The sequence below is a fragment of the Schistocerca nitens genome, chromosome 4, assembly GCF_023898315.1.
Source record: "Schistocerca nitens isolate TAMUIC-IGC-003100 chromosome 4, iqSchNite1.1, whole genome shotgun sequence".
NCBI lineage: Eukaryota > Metazoa > Arthropoda > Insecta > Orthoptera > Acrididae > Schistocerca > Schistocerca nitens.
In genome coordinates this window covers 693459127-693479786 of record NC_064617.1, presented here as the reverse complement: position 1 = coordinate 693479786, position 20660 = coordinate 693459127, and the positions used below count along the sequence as shown (strand labels likewise).

At 36.8% G+C, this 20660-nt stretch overlaps 1 protein-coding gene across 3 annotated transcripts in view; it reads right to left on the bottom strand.

Moving 5' to 3' along the window:
- Positions 1–6394: 6394 nt before the first annotated feature.
- LOC126251939 (MOB kinase activator-like 2) overlaps positions 6395–20660 on the bottom strand; it is a 372304-nt gene continuing 358038 nt past the window's right edge. For all 3 annotated transcript variants that reach the window (XM_049952694.1, XM_049952693.1, XM_049952692.1), the window contains exons 4-5: positions 13257–13381; positions 6395–12632 (exon numbers count right to left, since the gene is read on the bottom strand). In XM_049952694.1, the coding sequence (XP_049808651.1) occupies positions 12118–12632; positions 13257–13381 (640 nt within the window). In that variant the 3' untranslated portion in view covers positions 6395–12117. The remainder of the gene's footprint in view (positions 12633–13256; positions 13382–20660) is intronic.

Genomic DNA, 20660 nt, shown 5'->3' with positions numbered 1-20660 from the left:
TTACAGCATGCACAGAGGCATTCAGTCAGTCATGCTTTCCACGTTCCATATGTGGATGCTACTGGGAAAAGCACTAATAACAGGTAAAATGGGGCATACCCTCTGCCAAGCACTTCAGAGGATTTGCAAAGTATGGATGTAGATGTAGATTCACACCAAACCGTATACCACAAGAGGATTGCTGTTCCTCTTGACCTCTCAAGTCTTAGTTCTCTTTCATCTTACATAATGATGAACAACATTCACTGTTCCTCTACAGTAATTTCTGTAACACCAGCTAAGGGATGTGTTGCTGAGCATTCCCATCCTAGACATACTGTTCAAAATATACTTTGCTAAGTTTCAAATTACATGCTTCCTCTATGTTGTTGCAGTTTTCACATTCAGTAGAATTCATATCAAGCTATAGTTTAGAGACCTAATACAGAAGATGGTGGGGAGGGAAACAACAACATATTAGGGCCAATGGATGCGTTAGATACAAGCACTATGTTTTAGCCTAAACTCCTACCACAGTATGTCCTATATTGTTCACTACTTCATCTAAACATTAAATTTATGCTTGTATGTTGAAAGAATAGGGTAATCATTCCATTCATGGGTTGGGGCTGGTGTACGTCCTTATTTGTTATTTTTATTCAGCACGCATGATCATGTCTTGGGAACTGTGCCAGTGTTACAGGAACTGCATAAATACTGGGAATATTGATGAAAGTTGTTTCATTCTGCATCAAGTGCAGATTTTTTGTATCCTTCCCGCCTTAAACGTGTGTGTGTGTGTGGGGGGGGGGGGGGGGGGGGCAGGTGAGAAGGAAGAGTAGAAGGAAATAGTAAAGTTCAGTTCAGGTAATGAAGCAACAGATATTCTCAGAACTCTTGAAAAATGGATCAGAATTATACCATTCTTTGGACAAATATGGGAAGTATTAGAAGATTATGATTACTTGTAAGAGCAGAGAGTGTCAAATATGTTCCACATAGAAAAGACATAAGGAATTATGAAGAGCTTACAGCACAAATTTTGATTAAAAAATTTGCTTAGATCCTGATTTTAATTAGATTGAAAACTCGGGCATGAAAGTGTTACAGTAAAAGTTGGATAAAGGGTCTGTGCAAAGTTTCCTAGTTTCAAAACTGAACCAGAATCCAAAACAATGGCGTACCATAACGAATTGTAATCTCTCCATCTTCAAACACTAACAAAAAAAAAAAAATAAATAATAATAATAATTCACATGTCAACTTGTGAAATACGCCACCTATCCATTTCCATAATTCTGTCTTCCAATGTCTTACAGCAGTAATTATTCACTGCTTATGTTAGAATCAAATATCTCTATTGTCCACATTCTTCAATAGTACTCCTACTGTTGTACTACGTATAACATGTAGCAGAAATGCTTACATCAATAACAAATACCTTCTGTAGTCATTGACTAATATTTGAAGCAATATGTTGATTTACCAATTAAAAAGAAAGGCCTGTCTCATTGCTGCTTGATTTTAACAAATAAAACAGGTGTTCTCAAACAGATAGTCCATTATCTTCATAAATTTAATTTGCTAACAGAACCACAATATTAGTTTAGAAGTCTGATGATAAGTGAAAGGAACTTCTACATTTACATATTTACTCCGCAAATCACTGCATGGTGCACGGCGGGGGTACACTAGACCATTATTAGTCATTTCCCTTCCTGTTCCACTTGCAAACAGAGTGAGGGAAAAACTGCTGTCTGTATGCCTCCATATGAGCCATAATTTCTCTTATCTTATCTTTTTGGTCCATATGCAAAACGTATGTTGGTGGCTGTAGGATCGTTCTGCAGTTAGCTTCAAATGCCAGCACTCCAAATTTTCTACAAAGTGTTTCTCGAAAAGAACATGACATTCCCTCCATACTTACATATTGATCAAACCTACTGGTAACAAATCTAGCAGCCCATCTCAAATGCTTCAATGTCTTCCTTTAATATGACCTGGTGGGGACCCCAAACACTCTAGCAGTACTGAAGAATGAGTTGCACTGTTGTTTTATATGTGGTCTCTTTTACATATGAACCACAAATTCTCCTAGCAAACCAAAGTCAACCATTTGTCTTCCCTACTACAGTCCTCATGTGCTCATTCCATTTCTCATCACTTTACAACATTTATGCCTAGATAATTAATCAACCTGACTGTGTCAAGCAGCACACTAATAATGATGTATTTGGACACTACAGGATTGTCTTTCCTACTCATATGCATTAACTATCTATTTTAGAGCTAGCTGCCATTCATCACACCAATTAAAAATCTTATCATCATCATCATCATCATCATCATCATCTCGTATCCTCCTGCAGTCACTCGATGATGATTCCTTACCGTACAGCACAGTAGCAACTGAAAACAGCTGCAGATTGCTGCCCACACTGTCCTTCAGGCCATTTATGTACATAGAGAATAGTAGCTGTCCTATCAATTCCCTGGGGCACTCCTAATGACACCTTTGTTTCTGATGAACACTCATTGTCAAGGACAACTTACTGTGTTCTATTAATTAAGAAGTATTCAAGCCACTTACCTGTCTGGGAACCTATTTCATGTGCTTGTACCTTCATTAACAGTCTGCAGTGGTGCACATGTCAAACACTCTTCAGAAATTTAGGAATATGGAATCTGCCTGTTGTCGTTCACCCATAGTTCATATGACAATGTGTGGGAAAAGGTAATTGTGAATGACACAGCACAAGGTGATGATAAAAAGCACAACTGAATAAAGTTCTTATGAAGTGGAAACAGCTTTTGATTGCATTGAAATAAGGAAGAACCTAGCAATGTTAAATTTGAAAGTAAGCTGAAAAGTTTCATTCTTGACAATTCCCATTCTGTACAATTTCTATCTTTGTATTGTGTAGAAGGTGGACAGGCATCACTAACTCATATCAGCTTAAAAAATTGTAAATTGTCAGCGTGTAACCATATTGTGAATCTGTAATGTGAATGTAAAATGACACATTCTACTTCACTATGAGTAATTGTACAAATGATCCGTGGAACATGACACTAATTAACCTAGTTTCAATTATACAGAAACAATAAAAACAAGGCTCCACTATGGTTTTATAATACAAACAATGGTGTGTCACCTAAGAGCAGCATTTTGAAACAGGAACTTCACAGCAGATTAAAACTGTGTTGGACCGGGACTCAAACCTATGACCAGGGCAAGTGCTCTGCCAATAGCTCTCCAACAATGATTCAACAGTTCACTGTCACAGCTCTACTTCCGTCAGTACCTTTTCTACTATCTTCCAAATGTCACAGAAATGACTTAACCATGACCAAGGGAATGTTTCCAGAAAGAATTTTCAATCTGCAGGAGAATGTGCACTGATTTGAAACTTCTTGGCAGATTAAAACTATTTGCCAGATAGGGCTTGACCCTAGGACTTGGTGAAAATAGAGCTGTGACGGTGGGTGGCAAGTAGTGCTTGGATAGCTCAACTGGTAGAACAACTACCCATGAAAGGCAATGTCCCAGGTTCAAGCCTCAATCTAGTATGCAGTTTTAATCTGACAATTTTCACATCACAGCACACTCCACAGCAGTTCATTCTGGAAACATCCCTTAGGGCATAGCTACGCCATTTCTCTGCAATATCCTTTCTTCCAAGAGTTTTAATAATGTATGGTATGCAAGAGGCTTTGGTGAAGTTTGGAAGGTAGGACAGATGAGACTGGGGAAACAGAGCTATGAGAGAGGGTAGTTTGCCATGCTTTATATAGCTCAGTTGGTAGAGCACTTGCCCGACTTGCCCACGAAAGCCAAAGGTCCAAGGTTTGGGTTCGAGTCCAGCACACAGTTTTAAATGTCAGGAAGATTCAAATCTGTGCACACACAGCTGCAGAGAGGAAATTCATTTGGAAATGACAAGTTATTCAGCACACTATCTGGCCCACTGATTTCCTCTCAAATGCCATGAAGTTGTCATTTAATGTAAAATACGATTACAAATACCATTTGCAGATTACTCAGGAGTAGTTACTCAGAACTGCAGACTAAGATTTCCTTTTCACATCGTGGAACTCTTACTGTATCATCCTAGCACGTGTAATTTAAATGGCCTTACTCTGAAGTACTAAATGTGTTTATTATTCTCAAAGCTGTCAGAATGCCAACAAAATTCTTTATTACTGCTGTTTTCTCACTGAGAAGGACAAAACATTGTAACTTACACATTTCATACACTTTTTCTTCATCACAGATCTCCTGGCTGTTGTCAGCTTTTGTGAACAGAGCCACCACTTTTCAATCTGTGGCTTCTCAATTGGCCTTACAAGGGCTGAGTGCACCCTACTTATGAACAGCTCTCTAGCCAAGCCTTAAAGTGCCTAACTCTGGTGATCTGACAGGAAACAGGATTAGCACTGCAGAAAGACCGTAAGCTCACTGAAGAATATTGCAGAGAAATTGCATGCCTAATAATCAAGTGATAAAGGACGTTTAAGCGTAAAACAGTAGTTTTGTTATGATCAATATCACAGTTTCATGTGTATCTTAGCATGGATTACATGCAGAGTTCCCAGTCTATCTGTGATTGAGACAATGTACAACAGTTATGGTGGGAAGGGCAAGAACTTATCCCCAATTTCATTTTGACAGTGACAGGCACAATCAGTGTTCACCCACACTATCTTCTGATTTCTAAAACACTAATCTTTGTCAATTTTACAGTGTCCATTAGATTTCTACAGGATAATGAGAAGTTGAGAATTTTAAAGAGGAGTCAGACAAGTAGATTCTATGACACCAAAACTGTTCTCAGCAATCTTATAGCAGGTTTCTCTATCCTTAAACTGTTTAAAAAAGAGAGAGAGAATATATACTACTACAGGAACAAATCTGAATCATTTTGACTTTTCTAACAACATTGTACAACTAGCCACTAGTTCCTGCTGGAAATTACACTGTCAGGCAAGAGCACAAATGACTTGGGGAACACACTGGAGTTTATGTTACAATTATGATTCTAATGAAAATGAAATTTAAATACTGTAGTATTAAAGCAGACCAGTCAACAAATATCGTAAGTGTTGAGTTGTTGATAGGCACACACATATACTGGTTGTGGTGGGGGTACTGTTAGGTGGGGTGGGGTGGGTAGAGGGAGATGGAGAAAGAGAGGCAGGAGGCTGGGAGAGGGACTGGATTTTCAGTGGCTGGTGGCTCACAGGGAGGTGGCCAGTTTGCAGGCTAGGAATGCAGGAAGGTAAGCTGGCAGCTATATGGGCTGGCACAATTGTAGCAAACTGTGGGCCGCAGCACACGCTGAAGGTGACATGGAGACATGGGTTGAAAGGGGGGGTGACAGGACATAGCAAGGGGAAATTGTCAGTTGGACGGTGTGGGGACAAGGATCCAGTTGGTTCACTGTTGTGCTACCAGGTAGTCAACTTTGTTCTTGATAATAGTTTTGAGGTGGCCATTCATCCTTGTGGATAGCTGGTTGGTACTCATATTTTCGTGTGTGCCTACTGACAACTGAACGCTTCTGCTTTTTGGTGAGTGGTCTCCTTTAATCCTACAGTATTTACATTCTACAATAACTTCTCCAGAACTAAAATGAAATTTTATTAGATGGGATTAGTAGCTACATGAATAGAAGGTAGGTGGACTAACAAACCTATTTCAGCTTTCTGTTATTGTTCTGCAGACCTCTGCTCCAAGCTATCACCAAATTGTTTTATGAAGCATGATATGTTTATCATCTGGAGATGAAAATGATTGCTGGATTTGTTAAAATAATTTTTATTTCCAGACAGTCACATCCGAGTGTTTAGATTAATGATTTTGACCAGCTCAAATGGTCACCTTCAGATCAATGTGATGCAGAGAAGGACCACACATTCTTTAAGATCTCTGCATGTTGCGTATGTTGCAGCAACAATAATAGCATAAACATGCTTCTGACTTCTGTAAATTACTTTACAATTGTTACTAACTCTTATTATGAACAGACTGACATCCTGTGAATCAATGTAAACAATAAAATAGTGTTAATTGTTTTCATTATATGGAAGTTTCATATACGATCATTTTCAGTTCGTATCTGTAAAAAAAAAAAAAATTTTTCAACCTAGTTCTACCTGACTGACAACACATCTGCGAATCATATCGCAACTGTTTTTTTACAGCATCAAAGCAGTGCTTTAGGCAATGTATATGAACTAAAGAAACTGCTTACACAATACTTCAAAATTACTTCCAGTAGAGTTGTTGCACACTAGAACGTTTACACTGCAGAAAGACAAGTTGTGTGTCATTTTGCTTGAATGTTTTGCATTCTTTGCAAAGTGAAAGAATGTGTTTTTCCTGGATATGGTTATCTGTAGATCAGACAAATAGTCTGTGAAAGCAACATTTTATTACAGGAAGTATAACTAATAATTACAGTAGATACAGAACAAAAGACTGAAACTTAACATGCAAAGCATAGTACACTGTACAGAGAAACTGGAGGAAAGAATATACACATATAACATTTCATAGAAATGGTAGGACGTCAACTGCACTAGAACACTATAACAACAAGGGAGAAATGAATGAAGTTTCACCAAAAGTACTATCACAATGATCAGTGAAGTACTAACAAGATATTAATTTTATGGTGCTGAATTTTGTGTAGTACAAAATAAAAAAGTCAGTATAAAATGTAAACAGAGTGCTTAAAGATTTATGACAATCATTTTTATATTTCAGAATGTTCACTGCTGAAGTAAAACTAGGCAGTATTCAACAGAGCTTTCGTTACTTAATTACTTCAGCAATTGAGAAAACAGTGGAAACTGATGTAGTTATATATATACACATAAAAAAATACCTCTTGAAAGCTGCATTGAATTTTGTAGAGTGAAAAAACCTACAAAAAGTTGCTGCTTCTGATCTAGCATCAACATTAAATGGAGGTAATTCACTACAAGCCTTTTACAGTTACAATATTACGCACTGTAAGCACTTCATGCCCAACAGTAATCAGAAAATACAAGTATTTAACATCTTATTTCTCATTCTAAAATTTTTGGTTTCTCTGTACTCAAATGGGCACTTTTAGTGCAAACAGACCAATCTAGTTCTATTAGCACTTCTGGGCATGACACAGACATTGCTACTAGTCAGTAAAAATTCATGATTTGAAATTGATCATACAGCAATAAATTACTGCATCATGCAGATGGAAGTACAGACAAATACTTATATGTTAATTTGCAGAAATAAAAGAGTAAACACACAATTCCTACACAGGAAGAAAATTAAGAAATAAACCACAATTGTCATTTTTTGACTCATCTTTTTTTAAACATGAAGTACTCAAATCAACATATCATACATCAATTAACAACACTACACAGTGAAATACAAACAAAACTAAAAAAATGTAACTTAGTTCCACAGCCTGCTACATACTTACTAAGATTCACTTAAAATATATTCATTTAAGATTAGGGAAAACATGGCAAAGCAGAACACTCAATGCATTCTTACAGTACAGAAGATCTGCATAAACATTTACCCGCTGTTGAGGTAATGCACTTTTATTTGCCATGTATAATAAGTGGCCAGTCTGTGACTCACCATTTTACATTATACAAAAATAAATTATTTAATTCTTTCGATTAACAAAAGCTGTGTTCTGTAGGATAAGTGATATAAGATGATTTTCTGAAAAGAAAATGAAAATCATTAAATACTGTTTCCACCCCCTCCCCTCAATATTTATCACAAACTGAAATGATGGTATGAGAATACATTTTAGGAGGTAGAACTAATCCACTTAAAAATCAATAAAAACCCCCACTTTGACACATCTTGAGTAATGAACTTTTACACGTTTCAAATGTGACATGGTTTGCAAAGATCTACTCTTCTTTCCATCAGAAATGAAAGGAACAAAAAACCACAAACAACTTAAGAAATCACAAATACTTATAATGTGCTCAGTCTGTCTAACAGGTACAATTTGCCATGCTGGAACAGGGAAGGCCTAGACAGGAAGTGAACTGGCTGCAACATGAAAGTATTTTCTGCATTTGCGACTTGTTCAGTGAAGGAAAGATCTTTCAGAAAGACTATCATTACTACTGTTTCTTAACAGTAACTCAGTTCCAAAAGTGCAGAATTGTGTCAACAAACTTCAATTATATTACTAACTACAAGCAAATCATTTATAAATATTTTGTCACTTCTGCTACTGTCACACTGCTCTCACATCTCATCTAATGTAAAAACAACATTAAAAATGAAATGAAACTCAACATTTGGTTAATTGTCCAGAAGCATCTACCAAAAGATTATTTTTTCCCGTGAGGATCAAAAGATTATCTCTTGAATAATGTAAATTACTTTTCAATGTAACACTACTGTAATCACATGGCAGACACTTTACCCTGCTTACTTATTTTGGCAAAATCCTTGCAGTAAAATTTTTAAATTACATAGTGATTCAACTGCAGTTACACACAGTTAACTGCAATCTAACAAAAATGTTTTCTCAGATAAGGTGAATTTTGAAGCTACATTTTTACAATTGACCCTAGTAAGCAGTTGTTCTCAATTCCAACAATGATGATTAATATAACCTAATCATCAATATTTACTACTGGAAGGTATACAACAGACCAAACTTATTAAGAAGAAGCAAGCAGGTAGAAGGCAAGGGTAATATGAAGTCTGACAATACAGGAGTCATGCAAAATCAAAGAACAAGGACCCGATATTCTGAACAAACAGTCTAGGAACTACGAAAGTTGAAATTTGTTGCCTTTGCTAGTAAAATGTGATAACCACAATGTTCTGCTGCATTTACAAACATCAGACACAAGTAAGTACTATGCTACCCAAAACTATAATAGGTATCTTGCCATCAGTATGGACACAAGGAATATCTTTCTGTATCTATACTACCTATATATAATTTCAGCATCCAGACCACATTGGCAGTAGAATCAAATTACACTATTCAACTGCATTTCTAGGAATATGAACTGCCAAAATAATAAAAACCTGTGTTATCATGGTGATTACAAAGCAAAAAATAATCTCTTATAACAGAAAGCAGTGACGAAACAATCAAATGGAGTGTGTCACCAGATTCTATAGTTCCCATTTATAACAGTTAAAATGAAACCTATTCAAAGTGATTCCATTAAATAATGCCCAAAAATAGAAGTGATAAAAAATGTTACAGATAAAATTGCAACTTACAAGTTTAAATTTTGGACATAATCTCCACCAATACATGTTACTTTATCTTTAAGTGAGTACACAAGCAGGTATTACCTGAAGAAAACTGAAATAGTTGCTCCTTCCAACTGTCCATTTAAAATTATTTTGACTGGTGAGCCATGGAAAATGATTTCTTTAAAAAATCAAAAAGTACACTGCACAAACACAGAGATATAACAAATTATATTAAAAATTTGTTTAAAGAAGGACATACAATTTCTTGGTTGAATGCCATCCTGCAATGGGGCAATTAAGAGAAATAATCAAACTGTAACTGTGGCAACTAAGAGAGATAATCAAAATGTGAACTGCGGTGTTTTTAAGAATATTTTTCCCCAAAGTCAAAATCAGTTTCATATACTTCTATTCACCAACATTACTAAATCTACTCTGAAATGACATACCTGGTGGATGTGGACAGACTGTAAGTGTAAATGCAAGTACATACATGGCTTTTGAGCCCAACCATCCTGATGAAGCAAAAATTATCTCAGGAATATAGTACAAAGTCTACTTAAGTGATATCTGGAAAGAAGGCAAGAGCTTCACGACACCAATGTTTACCCTGAGGCACATCATTCCCATTTGAAACACAAATTTATGAGGAAAAGACGGCAATCAGATCATGAAATGACACACCGAGAGACTTAGGTGCAAAAATTAATGCACATATGCTACTACAGTTTTTATCACAAACTGAAATGAGTGCAAGTAAATGCATGAAATGAGAGAACATTAGCTATTAAAGTAGAAGGTCTGCATCAACAAATTATAACAGGCAGGCCATGAGGGTTCAGAATTAATCAACCAAACCTGGCAGAAGAAGACGATAAGAGAAGCAACTTAGTCCAGTCTTTTAAAACAACATCGTAACTAGGTTGTAAATTATATGATGTTTGTCAATAAAGTTTAGCTTACACCCACTGATAGTTTACAGAGTATGGAATACAGCTACAGCATTACTGTTCTGACACAGATTTGTTTAACAGAACATAAATATGTGGATCTTGTGCTGTAGCGATAAAAAGCAGAACTATGTGGATCTTCCTGCTATATGGATCTCAAACAAAGCACACAACATGTATGCTGCACAATAAACAGGATTAACACGTTACTCTTAGCTTTCCCTTTTTATTTTCAAAAAAAAAAAAAACCACCTTTAAACTGCATACAGGGCAAATGCAAGTGAGACTACAATTTTACAATTCAATGAACAGAGCTTATAATTCCAGCAGTAATATATCAATCTTCGTTCGATAATATTCCCAACTATGCACTAAACGTGCTACAAACCGATAACTCAATCTTTTACGTCTTACAAAAAGATGAAAATTATCAATTTTAGACACACTCAAACTTCAGAAGCAGAGGTAAATGTTAAAACATATAAAAAAAAACCTTCAGTGAATGTTTGCTATGTGGAAAGTAATAGCTGGCAAGTGAAAATGTATGGATTAGTGAAAATACATCAAACTTCCAACAGAAGGCCCCTTAAAATAAACACAGACATCAAATTCACAGTTTATTTAATAATGAAAGATATCCAATTAAATCACGGGAAACTAGTGATTTAAGTATGACGCCACTAGGAACCCCAAAGAGGTCAGAGGGAAATTTAATGAAATAATGCTTGTAGTTGCTTTTTGTGTTTTGGCTTACCAATGGCACAATTAAAATCTTTCCTCCACTAACATTCAATATTCAATGCATGCATACTTTCATGTAAACAAGGGCCAGGCATTATTTTAAGGAAACTGTAGATAACATATTCTTCTATATAAGTTACTTTCTCTCTTCATATTCTTATATTATATAACAATTATAGTAACATTAACAAGGCAATAAGTAAGCATTTCTGTATAATATAAATACTTGCGTAACAGTGTACAACATTATTGTGAGTGATATATACACACATAATATATATTTATATATTTAATTGCTTGTTTTACGAACTAGTCTATAACAATGTTTTGTTCTTAAAGGAGTGGATTTCAATAGCAAGTATGTGATATTTTAATTTTAAGACCTACTTGTCACATAATTGCAAGATGGTAGGTTTGCTGACATTTTAACAACACTTAGCAACATACAAAAATATTCAGATTTTTTTTTTTTTTCTTTTTTCCTTTTTAACTTCCGTAGCTTTGGTATAACACATAAGCAAGGATAAAACTGCGCCATTAACAAAATATGTTTAACAATATTTTGATGATTAAAATTGCACAATTACATACGAAACACATCATTCTAAACCCCTATCATGTCGACAGGGAGAGCCATTTCAGCAGTCTGCATAATTTCTTTTCTGAAGAAAAGAGTGGAATTTATATGAAAATTATGACAAAACCAATAAATTTGTATTTACAATTAACATAGTAGGTGCATAATAATGGCAAAATGCACAACTTACAAAATCTGTTGTTACATTATATTACAATGGTAAAATAGACAACCCAAAATTGCACTTCATCAACACACACCCGAAAATAATACTAACACAATGCTTTTAAATAACTAGCAGTCACAACCTATATGGTACCAAACTGCAATTAACAGAACAAAAATATTCACAAACATTCTTTTATCAACTGGAATAAAAAAAGTGTATTCAAACAACAAATCACAATATTTCTCACAGGGTTGGAGAAAGCCTGTCACATTAAATTCCTAGCAAATGATCCATGGGACGGTTTTAAAGGCTTCCTTCCATCTTGCATAACTGCTCTATTTCTTCTGGCTCATTTGGCTATAATCTATGTCTAGTTAACTCAATCTACACAGTAAATGCTTACTCCTCACCTTGTTGGAAACACCAAACTTTAACAACACACTTCTCATTTCAGCTAGTGAGACACGTCCTGTACACCATCATGATTTTTTGTAGACTCTTCTTTCTTAGCCTCTTTCTCCGACACAGAAGTCAACAGATCCGACTTTGAACTGCTTGGTATCCCTGTTCCTGATTCAGTATCCTGCTCATTTTCAGTCCCTATATTATTTGCTGTCATTGGTGTTGTTTCACCAGCAGAAAGTGACTGACTTGTGGCATCACCACTACTTTGTTTACTGTCCGAATTACCACGGATACCATCTTCACCATTGGTGCTCGTTTCTGGAGCGTCCGAGTGAACTTTTAATGCAAGCACTAGGTCTTGCAGAATTTCTGTCTCCTTCACTTCTATAAGTTGAAAGCGTTCATTCAATAATGTCAGATGGGCAAATACACAGTTCAGGTGTGCATGTAAATTTAGTAGAACCACTTCCTTGAAGTGACAGTGATATAGATGTGCCAAAACATGGAACAATAACCTCAGGATTTTTCGAACAATAGATTCAAATGAACTGGGAAATTCATTTCCTGTGAACAATATAACCATCATCAATATATAATTAGAAAGCTTCTGCTATTAACATAACAACAAGATTGCATATCAAATTCTCTACAGTCAAACATTGATAGAAATAGTTCTATTTACTTAGTGGTGGAAGAGGCAGGTATGAACAGGAAGTCACAAAAGCAATGGCTTTCAATTTAATATCAAAAGAGACTTATTAAGTAAGGGTAAAATATTGAGTTTCCTTTCCTACTGTCTTCTTTCGAAAACCTTGAGAGGATGTCCTACAGAACTTTCCTTAATAACTACTATCTACTTCAACCTTTTTCTCTCTTTTGCCAGGAGAAGATAGCTCTGGTACCAAAAGTAAGTAAGTTAAGTTAAGTTAAGTAAGTAAGTAAATAAGTGTGTAAGTGTATGTGTGCGCGTGTGTGTGTGTGTGTGTGTGTGTGTGTGTGTGTGTGTGTGTGTCAGGAGCCATTTATAATTGTGACATTAATGTTATTTGAATCTTATTCTTTAAATACAACAATGAAAACAATAAATTTCTGACAATATAATGTAATTGGATGGACACAGCTTGGTGAGTAGACTTTTTATCTATCCAATTACATTATTCTTGAAATAGAAAAACAAAGACAACATACCATATTTTGTAGGAAATATTGTCTCATCACTGATAGTCTTCTGGGTAAATGTCATCACATAATCTATATACTGTGGCGCGGCAACTCGCGCTTTCTTACCCTTATCATCAAACCAAAGGTAGGTCCTGAAACAATCATATGTTACTTTTAACATTAAATTTCCAATGAAATAAAAAAAAACTAAGGGTGCTTATTTGTACATGTAACAGTGATTTTTTTTTTCATTTGCACTTGATTCAGATGTGAAAAGTGCTGTAAAGATTGAGATATTTGCATATCATTTCTTTCACTGTTCAAAACATTTTTTGTAGTCATCTTTAAAAATGGCTGACAGCTCCTTCTTTGTTTTTTTTTCTTTAGTTCTTCAATGTTGTCAAATCAGTGTCCTTTCATGCCCCTTTTCATGTGTGTAAATAATAAAAAGTAACACGGAGCCAGCTCAGGTGAGTAAGGTGCGTGAGGCAGCGGAACCATGCCATTTTTAGCCAAAAACTGTCTAATAGAGATGGCTGTACGTGTGCAGGTGCATTGTCATGGTGGAAGATCCACCATTTGTGTCTGCCACAAATCAGGCCAAACTGTGCTCCAAGATAACACACTAACCTCTGACAGTTGATCAGTTGCCTGTCAACAAACTATGAACAAAAGCACTGGAATTGTTTCAATATTTTCGTCAATTAGGGCAGTTGATGGATGTCCAGAACAAGGTTTGTCAACAATAGACACGTCGCCTTTTGAAATTGAGCAAACCACTCGTACACTTGAGTTTTTCCCATTGCGTCATCCTGGTAAGCTTTCAACATTAAAACAGTTTCAGCAGCATTTTTACCAAGTAAAAAAGAAAATGTCACAGCTACGCATTGTTCACTAAAACTTGCCATCATAAAAAATGAAACAAGAACAGAACAGCACTAACAAAAACTATTACTGCACATGAACAGAACAAGCCAGGTCGACGATGCAGGCGGCACTGAACTAGCAATGAGTTGCAGTGGGGCAAATGTGTTAGTCGTAATGGAGAGTATTTTGAAGGAGATAATGTTATTTTGTAAACTATTTGAAAATATACAGCTTTTAAAAAATAATTCTGGTATTTTGGGTACCCCCTTATATGCTGCCCATTTGCACTCTCACATCCTTGGCTTTTTCGTTTGATAAAAGATTACACGTTTATCATCAGAAATTAAACCAAAATCAATGGAGAGCTCTATTAAAATGATAGTTAGATGGTAAATGTGCTCATTAGAGCATGTTACTGTAACAATAAATCAACATAAATGCCAAGACCATGAACATAAGAACAAGAGACCAAGAACAGCAGACAAACACACAGAGACTACTAACAAGCTGAACTTTCAGGTGAAGCCTACGTTTGGAAGGGAGAAAGCCTGGGTTTAATTTCAACTGACGAGATTTTTAGAAATGGAGCTGATAATCTAAAAGGGGAAGGAAACTGACCATATTCTACCAAGGAGTCATCCCAGCATTTGCCTTAAGTGGGTAGGGATTTGAAAATCACTGCAGACAACACAGTGAGTTAATGACTGCCACACTCTGGGGTACATGCATTAACCCATTAGCGCCGTGCGTTGCCATACGGCAATGTTTCTAACATTTTTTTAAAATCGTTGATTCCACAACATCAATGAAGCGAAATTTGTTGGCAACACTGGATTCTGTTCTGCAAGACTGTAAAGATCACTACAATGCAACAGTTTTAACAATACATTTCAATTCTGCAGCGTAAGCAGTGTTGGAAGTCGTCGTTTGCTGAATGACGAAGAAAAATGGAGTATAAGTTCGAGTAAGTATGTTTTACACAGTAACTTACGATATATAATTTGGTTTTTTTAGTATGGTTGTAAAATAGTCCCCCATTCGGATCTCCGGGCGGGGACTACTCAAGAGGACATCGTTATCAGGAGAAAGAAAACTGACATTCTACGGATCGGAGCATGGAATGTCAGATCCCTTAATCGGGCAGGTAGGTTAGAAAATTTAAAAAGGGAAATGGATAGGTTAAAGTTAGATATAGTGGGAATTAGTGAAGTTCGGTGGCAGGAGGAACAAGACATTTGGTCAGGTGATTACAGGGTTATAAATACAAAATCAAATAGGGGTAATGCAGGCGTAGGTTTAATAATGAATAAAAAAATAGGAGTGCGGGTTAGCTACTACAAACAGCATAGTGAACGCATTATTGTGGCCAAGATAGACACAAAGCCCATGCCTACTACAGTAGTACAAGTTTATATGCCAACTAGCTCTGCAGATGATGAAGAAATTGATGAAATGTATGACGAGATAAAAGCAATTATTCAGGTAGTGAAGGGAGACGAAAATTTAATAGTCATGGGTGACTGGAATTCGTCAGTAGGAAAAGGGAGAGAAGGAAACATAGTAGGTGAATATGGATTGGGGTGAGGAAATGAAAGAGGAAGCCGCCTTGTAGAATTTTGCACAGAGCATAACTTAATCATAGCTAACACTTGGTTCAAGAATCATAAAAGAAGGTTGTATACCTGGAAGAATCCTGGAGATACTAAAAGGTATCAGATAGATTATATAATGGTAAGACAGAGATTTAGGAACCAGGTTATAAATTGTAAGACATTTCCAGGGGCAGATGTGGATTCTGACCACAATCTATTGGTTATGAACTGCAGATTGAAACTGAAGAAACTGCAAAAAGGTGGGAATTTAAGGAGATGGGACCTGGATAAACTGACAGAACCAGAGGTTGTACAGAGTTTCAGGGAGAGCATAAGGGAACAATTGACAGGAATGGGGGAAAGAAATACAGTAGAAGAAGAATGGGTAGCTCTGAGGGATGAAGTAGTGAAGGCAGCAGATGATCAAGTAGGTAAAAAGATGAGGGCTAATAGAAATCCTTGGGTAACAGAAGAAATATTGAATTTAATTGATGAAAGGAGAAAATATAAAAATGCAGTAAATGAAGCAGGCAAAAAGGAATACAAACGTCTCAAAAATGAGATCGACAGGAAGTGCAAAATGGCTAAGCAGGCATGGCTAGAGGACAAATGTAAGGATGTAGAGGCTTGTCTCACTAGGGGTAAGATAGATACTGCCTACAGGAAAATTAAAGAGACCTTTGGAGAAAAGAGAACCACTTGTATGAATATCAAGAGCTCAGATGGCAACCCAGTTCTAAGCAAAGAAGGGAAGGCAGAAAGGTGGAAGGAGTATATAGAGGGTTTATACAAGGGCGATGTACTTGAGGACAATATTATGGAAATGGAAGAGGATGTAGATGAAGATGAAATGGGAGATAAGATACTGCGTGAAGAGTTTGACAGAGCACTGAAAGGCCTGAGTCGAAACAAGGCCCCGGGAGTAGACAACATTCCATTAGAACTACTGATGGCCTTGGGAGAGCCAGTCATGACAAAACTCTACCATCTGGTGAGCAAGATGTATGAGACAGGCGAAATACCCACAGACTTCAAGAAGAATATAATAATTCCAATCCCAAAGAAAGCAGGTGTTGACAGATGTGAAAATTACCGAACTATCAGTTTAATAAATCACGAATGCAAAATACTAACGTGAATTCTTTACAGACGAATGGAAAAACTGGTAGAAGCGGACCTCGGGGAAGATCAGTTTGGATTCCGTAGAAATGTTGGAACACGTGAGGCAATATTAACCTTACGACTTATCTTAGAAGAAAGATTAAGAAAAGGCAAACCTACGTTTCTAGCATTTGTAGACTTAGAGAAAGCTTTTGACAACGTTAACTAGAATACTCTCTTTCAAATTCTGAAGGTGGCAGGGGTAAAATACAAGGAGCGAAAGGCTATTTACAATTTGTACAGAAACCAGATGGCAGTTATAAGAGTCGAGGGGCATGAAAGGGAAGCAGTGGTTGGGAAAGGAGTGAGACAGGGATGTAGCCTCTCCCCGATGTTATTCAATCTGTATATTGAGCAAGGAGTAAAGGAAACAAAAGAAAAATTCGGAGTAGGTATTAAAATTCATGGAGAAGAAGTAAAAACTTTGAGGTTCGCCGATGACATTGTAATTCTGTCAGAGACACCAATGGACTTGAAAGAGCAGTTGAACGGAATGGACAGTGTCTTGAAAGGAGGATATAAGATGAACATCAACAAAAGCAAAACGAGGATAATGGAATGTAGTCAAATTAAATCGGGTGATGCTGAGGGGATTAGATTAGGAAATGAGTCACTTAAAGTAGTAAAGGAATTTTGCTATTTGGGAAGCAAAATAACTGATGATGGTCGAAGTAGGGAGGATATAAAATGTAGACTGGCAAAGGCAAGGAAATCGTTTCTGAAGAAGAGAAATTTGTTAACATCTAGTATAGGTTTAAGTGTCAGGAAGTCGTTTCTGAAAGTATTTGTATGGAGTGTAGCCATGTATGGAAGTGAAACATGGACGATAACCAGTTTGGACAATAAGAGAATAGAAGCTTTCGAAATGTGGTGCTACAGAAGAATGCTGAAGATGAGGTGGGTAGATCACGTAACTAATGAGGAGGTATTGAATAGGATTGGGGAGAAGAGAAGTTTGTGGCACAACTTGACTAGAAGAAGGGATCGGTTGGTAGGACATGTTTTGAGGCATCAAGGGATCACAAATTTAGCAATGGAGGGCAGCGTGGAGGGTAAAAATCGTAGAGGGAGACCAAGAGATCAATACACTAAGCAGATTCAGAAGGATGTAGGTTGCAGTAGGTACTGGGAGATGAAGAAGCTTACACAGGATAGAGTAGCATGGAGAGCTGCATCAAACCAGTCTCAGGACTGAGGACCACAACAAGAACAACAGTATGGTTGTGCTTTAAATACACAAATATATATTCTTTGGATGTTACTGCTTTCTGTGAAATAAATTACGTACATTTAGGCCGTTTGAATGTTGGTGTTGCCATATGGCAATGCTAGGCGCTTGTACTCAGTAAAAAGACAAATTTTCTCTTTTTTGTTCTGGAAGAGGTTTCTCACTTGCCGAGGCACTGGAGATTCTTTATAATGACGATATTGAAGGTGATGTGTTTGTTGAGGCCCCAGATCCGAATGTAGACACAGATGAAGCTTCGGGAAATTAACATGCTGGTAGGTAAGTATGCCTATCATTGGTTTGTAATTGTTTGTATACTGATGCCGACTTTATTATGATTTGCTATTTCATTTCTTATTTTTACAGATTATTAGACAACCTGCCCTCTCGTCAACTACGAGCTAATGCTGAAATAAGGATGCCAAATAATGAAAGGATCGGTGTTGATTATGAGCACTGTAATCCACCGGCACCATCAATGCGTACTGCACATGATCCAATTGTACCTGAAACAGCTACACAACATCCAAATATACCAGAGCCATCTGTATCTGAGGTAAGAAACCAAACTATTTCTCAGCTCTTGATTTCAAGAGAGAAGTAGCAACAGTGTACTTGCAAGGACACCAAGCTTTACCAAAAGGAGCCGGGAGACCATCTGCATCAAGGGCATGTTCTGACAGCCCCATTATCAGATTCAGTTAGGTTTGATAAGACTGACTACCTCGTCCAGCACACAGAAGGAAAGAAGAAGAAAAGGTGTGCACACAAGGACTGTAAATCTATTCTGAGAACAATGTGTTCAAAGTGTAATGTGGGATTGTGTACCGACTGTTTATTCCATTTCATGTAAAATAATGCTGAGTTCAAGGTTTGATTTTTGATTATTAATTGTACTGTGTCATAAAGTATCAATTGTATGATGAAGACTGAATAATAAATTTGCACAAAACTTGTATATGTAATAAGAAATTTCAATAACCTACTTATTTTAGTTGAAGTTGTAATCCATATAAATTTAAGTAGTGAAAGCGCCTAGCGTTGCCATATGGAAACATCAAATATCTCGCTAATGGTGGTAATGACTTTTGTCAAAACAACTCTGTTGTGTAATTTATGCCTTTTACATTCATAATAACGCAATTTAAAAAAAAATCACGAAAAAATTAATTCCGGTGCTGATGGGTTAAGAAGGACACAAAGAGTGGCTGCTAAGAGACGATATTGACTGAAGACCTGATATCCCTGTTAAAACATGGTTACCATGCAAAATAGTTGAGTTGATCCCAGGCTGTGAGTGTCAGAAGCATTCACATGTGGGCTGAGACTGCTGCGAGCACACTTGTCAAAATATTGTACTATTCTCATGTCTTGCCTTGTGTGTTTGGAGACCATTACATCAAGGGTAGGGTTAACTGAGGCCATACTGCCACATGCAAGTTCCGGGGACATTGTTAATCTTGCCCCGGTTAAAGTTTACTGGCTGACATAGCTTGGAAGACTCGGGCAATGGTTTCACAGTGTGAGGTATGCTCATTTACTTCTGAGCCCAAACCTTGCCACACAAAGTTTGGTTAAGTAGACAATATGGATCTTCAGGGGAGGTTCTTGTTGAGGCTGATAAAAAATGGAATCTTTATATGTTTTACATAATTTCATTTGTGGTGTATATGGATTGTGGCTGCAAAAAGATTTTTTGACTGTGAAAGTACTTTACAACTTATAGCATGATGAATGGAACTGTGCACTGACCGTAATATAGGCAGCTGCAGGTGCTCGATAAATTAGTTCAAGAAACGTTTTGACCAGTGTATGAATTCTTGTACGATGAAGATTTGCTTAAAACATGTGCTGATACCACATGCAATATGATGAGAGCTTTGATGCATGCATTTTGAAATTTGTACCGAAACCTCTTCACTGTGGGGTAAAAACTGTTGAAACAGGAGCATATATAGTTGCAGGTACATTCAATGACGGTTACTTGTTCATATATTCTGAAGACCACGAACGCATCAGGAATTGTCATAGGGATGAACAGTAAAAACTTCATGGTGTTATCTAACATGAAACACATGGCTACTGCAGAGCATGGAATGTCTCAGTCTGTTAAAAGAACCTGGACTGGTAAAGTACAGTACCAAATTCTGAACCGTAGCATGTTTGAGGAAGAGGAAGGATGCTGCTATGGCCCTGGAATTGCAGATTAACCTTAAGTTACGAAACAATGCTTCTTTTGTTACTGCAAAGTTTAAAAGCATTTTTCTCCCAACATTTTTCAGTGCATGAAGTGGTCTAGAGCCTTAACAGATTAACCAAGTAATTTATATCTAAAAACAAAGATGATGTAACTTACCAAACGAAAGCGCTGGCATGTTGATAGACACACAAACAAACACAAACATACACACACAATTCAAGCTTTCACAACCAACGGTTGCTTCATCAGGAAAGAGGGAAGGAGAGGGAACGACGAAAGGATGTGGGTTTTAAGGGAGAGGGTAAGGAGTCATTCCAATCCCGGGAGTGAACGCACGCACGCACGCACACAAACAGACACAAGCAGACATTTGTAAAGGCAAA